The sequence below is a fragment of the Strongylocentrotus purpuratus genome, unplaced genomic scaffold (genome assembly GCF_000002235.5).
Source record: "Strongylocentrotus purpuratus isolate Spur 01 unplaced genomic scaffold, Spur_5.0 spur5_scaffold_7, whole genome shotgun sequence".
NCBI lineage: Eukaryota > Metazoa > Echinodermata > Echinoidea > Camarodonta > Strongylocentrotidae > Strongylocentrotus > Strongylocentrotus purpuratus.
Genome location: NW_022145613.1, coordinates 34,818,628 through 34,830,325, shown reverse-complemented (window position 1 = coordinate 34,830,325; position 11,698 = coordinate 34,818,628). Strand labels below are relative to the sequence as shown.

Here is an 11,698-nt window from a genome sequence, read left to right as displayed (position 1 = left end):
AAAAGAGTCGTTTCATTTTCAGCTATCGATACACTCATCGGTCCCTAAACAATGAAATATGTATCTAGTCACGTGACATCATGATGAAAAATATGACTTCGTTTACATCCTTTGGGGAATAATGGTGTCGAATATTGGCATAATATTCCTCTTCACCAGATTTCAGAGAGCTGCGATATCCGAAATGTCATGAGTTTTCTAAAGGTGAGTCTAACGGTGGCGTAGCTACGGGGGGGGGGGACGCACAGGGGACACGTGCCCCAACTTTTTGACTGGTGAAGAAAAAAGAAAGAAAAAAAAAAGCCGGAAAATTAAAAAATGGAAAGGGTGAGACGATCGAAGAAAAGATCTAAATGACATCCCGCACCCCTCAATCAGTAGACTTGTGAATTGACATTGCATTTTTTTCCGATTAAGACTGGTACCCCCCCCCCCCCCCAGGCGCGGATCCACGGGGGGGGGGGGGGGGGGCCGACGGGCCCGGCCCCCCTGGCTTTTTTTTGTTGATGCATACCCCCCCCCTCCCCCCACTGAGCGAGATATTGGTCGGCACGATTTTCACATTTTCGAGGTCAAATACGAGAAGAAAAAAAATTATGATCACTACCCCTACCGATAGAGGATTATGGTAGCCGGTCAAAGCGCGGGGGTCGCATGGGGTGACAGGTGTATTATATAGAATTGCTGAATACTGGATTCGTTGGTTGGAATATACGAATTAAATAGGCCTATCACCAACTTAGATTCCATTTCAAAGAATAGTGCCGACGTTGCCAAGAAACACACCAAGGGACTTTTGTTCCTCGGTGAGTTATATATTTTGGAATATCATTTTAGGAGTATTTTAGCCCCAAACAAGATTGTTTAGGAAAATTTGGACCAATAATTGATAATATTCATCTGTACACTCTTACCTTATCTCTCTTAGTCATGAAAACAGTTATTATGACAATGAAACTACCTCTATATACGCCTTTACTACGGGATAAAAATGTTTATGATATTTTTGAAAACGTTGCTATTTTCACGAAAGTAGTTTAGTCCATATTTCAATCAGCAGTGAGATGTATAACCATTAAAGGCTTGGTTTCAATTTCAGTATATTCTTCTTCTATTTTTCTTCAGTGGTTTCAGACGACGTAAAGACACTGACTGCGGTTTACCCATTCCATCCTTCAACTTAAATGTATTTCAATAAAAAAATACTTATTCCATCTAGAGTATTGATTCTTGAGGAGAGAGACCGATGATCTACTGTAGATGGTGAAATAGTCGGTATGGATTTGGTTGCATCGATGCGAATAATTTTAAGGTCAGTTTTGACAGCTGGAATAGTGAATAATAATCCGCCTTACTCAATCCAAGAGATTTCTGTTTCCTTCCCCATTTTCACAGAATTTCCTTGATTTAAGCCACACCCCTCCTCTCTCTGAACAAGGCAAAAATACGTTGTTTATCGACATTAGCGATATGACCTATACAATTGTCAAATACGCATAGAACATAATGCTGTTTTCAAAGCTGTCTGGTCTGAATTCATGCTCACTGATTTAAAGCGACATCCCAAACGCCATGGAACCGGCAACCCAAATCCACTTTCATTTCGTCACCTAGCAACCGTTTCATCCTTTCATTTATGCAGCATAGAACCAGAAAGAGCAAAGACTTAACTAACCTAAATAGAAAGTGAACAGAGTCTTCTCACTCTCGCCATTTAATGCCATGTAGTCGGGTGCTTTACATTTTCGTCTCTCACTATTAAATCATCTACATAATATTGGGGTACGCTTGCATGAGTGCGCCACTTAGAAGCTATCTAATTTCTGCCGCTGTCTCTTTACCACCCCCCCCCCTCTCTCTCTCTCTCTCTCCCTCTCTCTCTCTTTTCTCTCTCTCTGTCTCTCTGTCTCTCTCCCTCTCTCTATCTTTCTCTCTTCTCCCCCTCTCTCCCCCTCTCTCTCTCTCTCTCTCTCTCCCTCTCTCTATTTTCTCTCTTCTCCCTCTCCCCCCCTCTCTCTCTCTCTCTCTCTCTCTCTCTCTCTCTCTCTCTCGCATAGTCCCCTAAATCTTTTTATCGCTCCTCTCTCACTCTGTAAAAACTTGTACACTTAGCATGCATGTTGAGTTTCAGAGAGCTTTTTATTCGGTAGTCAGATCAAAATTGACGTGAAGAAATGAAAAGGAAAGGAAAAGAGTGAAGCCTTTTAAAAAGAGTCCATTTCCAAGCTCGAGGTAGTGTTAACCATCTACACGATCATCGTTAAAGTGTCCTTGTTGTTTTATACTCTTTAAGTACTAAATAATTTTCGATATCCTCCTATTACCTTGCTTGGTCGTCGGAGAAAAACTGTGTAATAGTATCTCGTTATGACGTCATGACAGTTAAAAAAAAAAATAACAACAACCTTGATTAAAATGATTATCATATACGTATTTGCTGGCTTACTTACATTATAATTACTAATTTTAAGTTATTTTCATTAAAATTTATTTTAAGTTATTTTGCTCGTCTTTCTACCCCTTCTATCTCGTGTTTCACTTTCCTCTCCCTTCACTTCCTCTTCCTTTCCGTTCTAGGACCTTAAAATATAAATCAAATTATCCATGCTTGCTGTTTCATTGGAATACATTATTATGTGTGTACATTTTGTCATCATGTATGTTCACATTGTAAGGTCTATCTTAATTCAACCCTCAGGAAGCTAATGTCGATGATCTTCAGGGAAATAAATGTCATTTTCTATTCAATTCAATTAATGTATATTGCTTATTCATTATGTAGGCCTATACCATAATGGATACATACAAATTGAAGATCCTTTATCAAACTCGTCTTCCGTCCATTTTAAATATTCGAGTGATCGTTTTATTTCTACGGCTGATTTAAGTAGTCTTGAATGGCGAAATACAAATACATGTATTATATCAGAGAAGCTATCGAAGCGTGTACAACACCGATGGAATTATCTTTATATCATTGCAATATTTGTACTGAAGAAAAAACACGGGTGCATGGACATGACGAATCGATAACACGCAAGGTTTCTCAAAATCAAATGCGCCAACGCAGGATCATAATATTTGTCAACCTCCTCTTTCCCTCAATCTCTTTGAAGTCTTCAGTATTTCATTGGCCCTGTGTTTGCTTTGGCATGTAATCCCATATGATAAAATCGATGTGATGTTGTATCCCAGCATGACAAATATCCCTGTCATGCTCTTGATTCAGAATTGTGATTGATAACTTAATTTGCTACAGACCACTTGGGATTTTAAAGGGTCACGTACTTGTGGAAAAAATAATTCGTTGTTCTAGGAAATAACAAATTAGAGGACCGACAAAAAAAGAGCACTTTTATGTTACTTTTGAGACATTCTTTTTCTTTTCTTTTCCCGTTTATTTCTTCTACATCATCATCATAACTGTTACGATCATAATCATCATTATAATTACCATCATCATTCCTTAACCTCATCACTATCCTCAACGATCATTACCGCCACCACTATACCACGCACCATCATCAATCATCATCAATCATCATTACCATTCATATCATCATCATCGTCATCATCATCATCATCACCACCACCTATTCGTCATTTATTTTTTCATTATCATTTTTAGTATCGTCGCATAATTATCATCTTAATATTTCCCCATCCCATTTTGTTCATTTTTTTCTTTGTTTTCTTTTACATCATATTTTTTCGTTCTCGACAAATTATTGCTTCCTTGTCGCTAGTTCATCAGGGATATGTTGTGTTCTTATACAATTTGATAATGACCTATAGACATTAGTAACAAATACCTCTGCATGGTAATTCAGACTTGGGTGGAGAACGCCCCTAAATTTCTTCTGAGCCCCAAACATTCCAACTGCTTCGCGTCGACTGCTTTGCCTTGAAAACATAAATACAAAATGAAAGTTTCTTATTACCAAATGCCCGTTATCTTATTGAATATAATATTTATACTGCCTGGACAAGAAAAGAAGATGAAAAAACGAAATTGTATTTCCTGATCTACGGTTTTACTACACAAAAATTATGACTTGTCCCTCGATCCATATTAATTTAAACATTCAAGTGCATGGCTGAAGTCGTGACTCAGTTTCCTCGATGGCTTTATAGAAAAAATGAACATCGAATAAGACAATTGTTATGTTATCTCGGAAAAGGTAGATCGCAATCTGAAACGAAGTCTGCTGGATATTTTCTTCCCCTTTATTTCCAAGCATTGTTTTAATTGTATTGGTCAAAGTTCAAAATGAAAAAATGGCCCTTGTCCCTTGTTTGCTTAATGCTGAAAAAAAGTACTCGACCAAAATCATAGACATTTAAATGATACACTGATGATTGACAATTAAATGAAAGTAACCGTCTTATGTTCTGTTAATTTAGTTAATGGGTTACTAGAATCATGAAAAAACAGCTCCATGGGAAAACAGATCAGTTAATCCATCTGTTTGGGGTCATAAGTGCATTATATCATATCATTTTACACGGAGATAATACCTCTTTGGGCTCTATACAGATGAAGTGTTAACAATAAGGATAGAACCTTACGGAAAAACATCAACAAATAAACAAACAAACAAACATACGTACAAAATGATCAATGAATGAGTCAGATATAGAAAATTCTGTTAACCGTGAATTGATTGAAATAGCTATTTTGATGGGCTGGTAATAAGATTTCAAAATGTAAAACATTCCAAGAGTGAGGATTTCAGAAATAATTATTTGAATAACTACGCCTATTTGGTTATTTTGCTTATGAAGTTTATAGGCAAACATGAATGATAATAAAATAATAATTTGATTTTCACATTGGAATATCAAGTATGGTTTACCCTTTGGATATGAGCCATTTCTATACTAGAACCGAATTGATGTCTGACAAACCAATAAAGAGTTTCTGAAGAAAATAAAAATCATGTTTGATGTAGGCCTATAGATAATAGAAAATAAAAAAATATAGGCGGTGAATCATCGTAGATGGCAGTACACTCTAGATGGCTCTGCAGATCTGGAGAACATCAGTATTTAGAATTAATTTTCTCAATTATTTTTGAACATTTATAATGTTATTAAATGGCAAAACCATGAAGGCAAGTGTATTCCATGACCCCCCCCCCCCCCAATTTTCCAAAGTCGATAAAGTTCCCTGTGATAAAAAAAATGCCCTTTCCAACAAAAACCAAAAAGTCCTATCACAATGGGATTATTCCCATACTGAGGTAAAAATGTGACTCTTTTCCATTTCAGTGGTTGGTCCTTAGTTTATAATTATCCATGAAAAAAGGAGGAGCCCTTTCCATATTAAAAGTACTTTTATTTCCTTGCAATTTCTTTCGTGGCTTCCCCTCCCCCTCCATCAACAGACGGTACCCGGATAAGAAACCAACATTGTTTATAGACGACGTCGTACGTAGGCTACCCCTTCCCCCTCCATAATGTAAAGAATCCATCATACACATTTTTGACCATGGCTAATAAAGGGATTCTCTCAGTTGCCACACGAGTCGAAATAGATCAGTAACGGAAAGTAAATGTTGAATAATACGCATACAGGGTTAGAGGTAAAGGGGCAGTCTTCAATCTCAGATCTCTGGACAGTCATACCCATCGTAGGTTGGGTCCAATATAAGCAGAATGTGTTTTACTAGAAGGGAACGGTCATGAAAGGAGGGGGGGGGGGGTTAGTGAGCACATTTTTTTTGGTCCTTTTGTGCACCCCCCTTGGGCGCCATGCAGGGGGGGGGGGGCCCAACCCCCCAAAAAGGTAAAAATCACGTGTTTTTACATGATTTTTTTCTCAAGGGGGGGGGGGGGGTGGTGGCCTGCATCCACCACTGGCTGTTTCTCCTCCTCCTTGGCCTCTTCCTCCTCCAACTTCTACTCCGGGGGGGGGGGGGGGGGGGGGGGTGCTCAGATTTGGCTTGGATGGGGGCGTGCCGCTCAAGCCTCGAAACCCAATTTTTATGGGTCATTTGGGGGGATATTTCTCGAAATAAAAGACCCATGTTTAGGCATTTTTTTGTGAAAAACTGACACATTAGAGCGGCACACCCCCGTATGTCTTGATATAATGTGAGTATCCCCCTTCCCCGGCTTCTACTAAAAGGCTGAACACAATGATTTCTTGACTCTAGTCTAGTATAGTACGCCTATATTACATCACTTTTCTTGTATATTTTGTCCTTTTTGCCACGCCTCTCCCTCTCTCCAGGCTCCTTTTTTTCTCTCTTTCTTTCTCTCTTTAGCTGAGTGATGAATGAAGGAATATTGATTTTTCCCGACATCAATACCTATACTTCGCCCTTTTCGGATATTAGTCGAGAGTGAGTTATTAGATGAGATAAGATAAGATAAGATATTTATTCGTCTTTCTTTCAAATGTCACATAGAGCATAACATTATCATTACACATTTACAATGCAAAAAAAAAAAAAAATTATGGCAATGATAAAAACTAAGTGAACTACAAGAAAGACGAGTTATAAAGACGAGGAAATATGCTCTCAAACTTTCATGGGTTAACTTTATTAAGCTTACTTTATTTAGATTTGTTATTCAACCAATCAATCAATCAATTGACATATAAATCTATAGAGAATTATAGATCTCTATATGGTTATTGAACATCACCAACACCATACACTACCCTTGGATTCATCTGCTCATTTCAATTTTGTGTAAGCTTTTCTTTTTTTCTAAGTTTACAGAAATATTTGTTTTTATTTAAATTCAGTTTATTAATTATAAAAAAGTAAATGAGTGTTCGTTCATTAAATTCTTATAACTGCATTTAAATACATTTTACAATTTAGTTATGTTTCTTTTCTAACTATTAATTAATGCAAGAGTAAATTCTATAAAATAATATTTTTGCTTGAAAATAGACTAACTTTACGGCACACGCGCGAGATCATTGTTCAGCGCACGAATTGTATGAAAACTTTAGCTTGTTTGATCTGCGATTTTGTCAATGGCGTCCAACGCATATTTGGATCGTTTTTAAGCCGTCAATCTTGCCGTAATTTATGCTTAGTCTGTTGATCTCTTGGAGATTTGGCCAAACTTTACATTAACAGGAATGTATACTGGCTTTTAAATATTATAAATGGACAACTCAGGTATGAATTAGGAGGTTTATACCTCTCTTTTCGGCTTTTACTTTTGTCACCGAAAACTCCACTGACTGTCTCCGGTAACAAAGCCCTTCGCAGAGTCCGCGTCCATTCACTGATTGAGTCGGGAGACTTCCGCAGCTTCGTTGGGGGATAAAGCGGACGCTTGGAGCTGGAGCTTGGGCCTGCGCTTGAGCTTGCACTTTTGATCCTGACCAACTGGTTTGAACTATTTTAGGGGAAAAGCAGTTTTTCTCTGTACAAGGATGGCGGATGAAGGTGGATCTCTTGACCTGAAATGGGTGGTATGTATTCATATTGCATTGCAATGTTATGTTAGAATGTTTATTCAGAGATTTAGACCTGATTCATATTTGTTTATACTACTAGACCTACTAGGCCCTAGCCTAATAGTAATATAAAATTAAAATTTGTTGCACTTCAGGATTAATTTGTTGTTGTTTTAGTTTTATAGTATGTTTCATTCAATTATGAATATTCATGCCAAATTCAATTCGCATTTAAAGAGGCAGAAAAAAATATACTCTGCTCAATTTTCCGCAATTTGTGGAGAATCTTGACAGGCTGTCTATAAAATCGTTGGTTGTTTTTTATGTATTTTCTGGCCAGCCCTTCTCACTAGATTGAACAGACTTTTTGGCTTGCACATGCAATGTCTGTAAGTGGGAATGTCTCCTTTCTGGGAAAGACAAAACAAAAAAACAAGAATAAAATTGAAAGTTTTAAACTGATAATGAAGTTTCAAAATCTCAAATTAGATCTATGCGGACATTCTGGGCTTTGTGCAAGGTGCAGTTAGTTATGGGATATACTTTTCCTTAATATTAATAAAGTACAATACGTTACATTACATATGACCAAAGGCTAGCTGGGTCTAAGATTTTATCTTGTTATATGTTTGTAAATAGATGCAAAATGGGCAAAAATGGGCAAAAACAGTTTTACTCTACATGTATTAAGTTGTGGATGAGACACAATAGGTGGTACAGACAGTACACTTTAATTTATTACACTAAGACAATTTTCTAGGATTGCATGTTGCAGGTTGCTCAACAGAAGTCTTTTTAAGTGTTCAAATTATTTGACATGTGTGTTTCTTCTTTTGTAGGTCAGTAAATGATGAGCCTTAAGCTTAAGGGCTAGATGATAATGTAAAATATGATATTGATATCACCTTAATTGGCACCCATAGCTCTGCATGAAGAGGCAGGTACACAAAACCTAAAATGTGTTCGAAATCACCCCTTCCCGCTACCCACGAACAATGCAGTGGCTTCGAAGCTCACTAGTGGTCTCTTCTTTTTTTATTCTTTTCATAAAAAGCACTTTGAAATCTGTCAAGAAATGAAAGATTTTGCAACTGGAGTAATAGCGATTTGCTTATCTTTCACTTGTTCCTGATGATAATTGGTAAAGGTTCGATTTACATTACAAAAACGCTGACCTCTTACCAGTGTCATCTTATTTTCACTTTTTTAAGACCTTGTTTGATAAGGAGAAGGAGAAGGCGAAAGCTGCTAAGAAAGAAGCTGCAAAGAAAAGGCCCTTAAATGATGACATCGCGGATCTTCCAGAGATGGGTGGTGGAGATGGGAAGCCAGGTGGGAAGAAGAAGCTGTCCGTGGAACGCATCTATCAGAAGAAGAGTCAGTTGGAACATATCCTAATCCGTCCAGATACCTATATTGGGTCTACAGAACCATTTACAGAAGTGAGTAATACATTGTTAAAACTGTAGAAAATTGTGAAGGCCTAAGCTATCTAGTAGAAGTACAATATTTAAAAAAAAAAAGTTATTGCACAACTGCATGTGTAATTTTGTTCATGCTTGCTGTGGGACTATTGGGGAGTAGGATGATATTTTCATCACTGTTCACTACATTTTCCCTATCTTTTTATCCTTTTCTTGCATACATGCAAATGAATAATACAATTTGTGCTATCTCTGAATATTGTAGCCATATCGTCGCTGTTTTCACGAAGTGACGGTAGTGAAAAAAAAAATTGCATTCACTTTGCGTGACGATTTTCCTCACTACCGTCACTTCGTGAAAATAGGGACGATATGTGTAACAATTTGTGTACTTTGCTCTTTCCTTTATGTCAGAAAAATCTTTTCCAAGAATATTTTCCTTTTTTGAGTACAGAGAATTATATACATGGAGAGGGTATTTGCATTGCAGTTTTATAATTATTTGCACATCAAATCAAAGTTCATAATCATTTGTATGTACACTAACTGCCAATCATATCATTTGTTTGCTTGTTTGATATAGACAATGTGGGTAGTCGATGATGGTGTTATGGTGAACAGAGAAGTGACCTATGTACCAGGCCTCTATAAGATCTTTGATGAAATTCTAGGTGAGTTCACTATCGAATAGTTATTTGTTTAATGATGAAACATAGAATAATAGACTGGTAATTACTACAAAATAAATATTATTCCTGTTTATTTTTATGAGAGGGTTGTAGCTCTGCTTGCACATGTGAAAAACAGAAAGCTGATAGTCAGGAAGGCAACGTCTGCCTGTTGTTGTTCATTAGCTTAAGTCTGATGGAGATCATTGCATTATGTAAGAAATGTAAGATGTAAAGCTGAAGACATTACCCATGCTATTGCCAGAAGCCAACAAACTATACTCAATAGAGCTCGAGCAGTAGTGTCACCGATTGTTCAGTTTTCTAAATTTAGGGCCAGACTGCTCAATTAGTTCTGCCAGTCTTGTGTAGATCTATTAATACAAGATTTTCTGATTTCTTCATTTTGACAGTGAACGCAGCTGATAACAAGCAGAGAGATCCGACCATGAACTGTATCAAAATCACATTGGATAAGTAAGTAATATAATACAAGTAACTCTGTAACATTGCCTCAGATTCTGAAACAAAATCCTGGATTTAGCTCATGCTGCAATCATAATTATAAACCTTTAGGTCAGTCAGGAATCTCATTGACTTTTACAAACCGATCACTTGTCTGATTATCAAGATATTTATGATTGGAAATTGAAATTTCATTTTTCGTTTTCCAAACGGTTTTGATCATTTTGAAGCGCAATTTTTTTTAGGGCTTCAATATTACACCATATCACAGACAATGAAAAAATGTAGGGCCATGCGTCTCAGATTTAACATTGTTAAACGATGCCTTTAAAACAAGGGATGAAGAAACATGTATTCTTATGCAATTATATTGTGATAAAATGATACCCTTTTTCCTTACCATCTATTCTTAAATTGTTTTAATTCTTAATCTGACAGAGAGCAGAATCTGATCAGTATCTGGAACAATGGGAAAGGTATCCCAGTGGTTGAACACAAGGGAGAGAAGATGTTTGTACCAGAAATGATCTTTGGTCATCTCCTCACCTCCAGTAACTACAATGACGATGAGAAGAAAGTCACAGGTAGATTTGTGGAGCTGCTTTTCTTTTCTTTCCTTTGTAGTATTTTAATTTATGAGTGTGTTCACATACATAGAATTCTGCAAAGTTGAACAAACAGAGATTTTCATTTGCACTAAATTCAATAGTTGCCCACCACCAAAGTCTACATCATAGCTACAATGCCATTTTTTTAAAGATGAATAAATTTGCAAAATCTACCAATATTGAAAAAAAAAATTAAAATATGCCATGTATGCAGTTGGGAAAAGTGGTGATGGTTAATCGTGATGTTGATTATGATGAGTAGAGTTTGTGTAGTTTATGAAATTATTCTTTTCAAGATTTTGATAAGATCAAAGTAACAGGTAGGTTTCTACAGTGCTGATACATGCTGAAATTTAGAAAGAAGTTGAAACTTGCAAAAATAGATCTTGATGACAACCTGTTTCTATGTCATCTATTCCTATTTTTCCACAAAAGCTATTTAATTTGTTCAATCAAAATCTTTTTTTTTCTTCGTTTTCTTCAAAAGGCGGTCGAAATGGATATGGAGCTAAACTGTGCAATATCTTCAGCACAAAGTTCACTGTGGTGACAGCTTGTAAAGAATACAAGAAGAAGTTCAAACAGGTAAGAATGCAGAAATTATCTTTATTGTGAGAAGATGGATACAAAAGAAGAATTAAGATTATACATTATGTATCTTACCTTGTCATTCAAAGACTGAATAGGCATATCATTTTACGGTCCTTTTTAATAAGATACATGATTATTATTTCTTCTGATAGTATGGAGAGTGTTGTTCATTCATGACACACTCACTTGCATTGAGGTAATCCAATGATTTCTGCCTTGTGCAGGCCAGGTTTATACTGTTAAAGTGTACATATCTTGACCATAACATGTCATTCTTGTTCTCTTCAGTCATGGCATAACAACATGTCCAAGACGACCTCTCCCAAGATCACTCCGTTTGAAGGAACTGACTTCACAGAGGTGACCTTTAACCCTGACCTGTCAAAGTTCAAGATGACTGAACTTGATGCTGATACCATGGCCCTACTGACCCGCAGGGCGTATGATCTCGCAGGAGGCTCCAAAGGTGTCAAGGTCTTCTTGAATGGAAAGCGTCTTCCTGTAAGTATTCAATAT

At 36.8% G+C, this 11,698-nt stretch overlaps 1 protein-coding gene across 1 annotated transcript in view; it reads left to right on the top strand.

The window, feature by feature from the left end:
• The first annotated feature begins 6,960 nt into the window (after positions 1 to 6,960).
• Positions 6,961 to 11,698, top strand: part of LOC578275 (DNA topoisomerase 2-alpha) — a 28,977-nt gene continuing 24,239 nt past the window's right edge. The window contains exons 1-7 of the mRNA XM_030973708.1: positions 6,961 to 7,441; positions 8,638 to 8,868; positions 9,434 to 9,521; positions 9,932 to 9,995; positions 10,422 to 10,567; positions 11,079 to 11,176; positions 11,471 to 11,683. Coding sequence (XP_030829568.1) covers positions 7,403 to 7,441; positions 8,638 to 8,868; positions 9,434 to 9,521; positions 9,932 to 9,995; positions 10,422 to 10,567; positions 11,079 to 11,176; positions 11,471 to 11,683 — 879 coding nt within the window. The 5' untranslated portion in view covers positions 6,961 to 7,402. The remainder of the gene's footprint in view (positions 7,442 to 8,637; positions 8,869 to 9,433; positions 9,522 to 9,931; positions 9,996 to 10,421; positions 10,568 to 11,078; positions 11,177 to 11,470; positions 11,684 to 11,698) is intronic.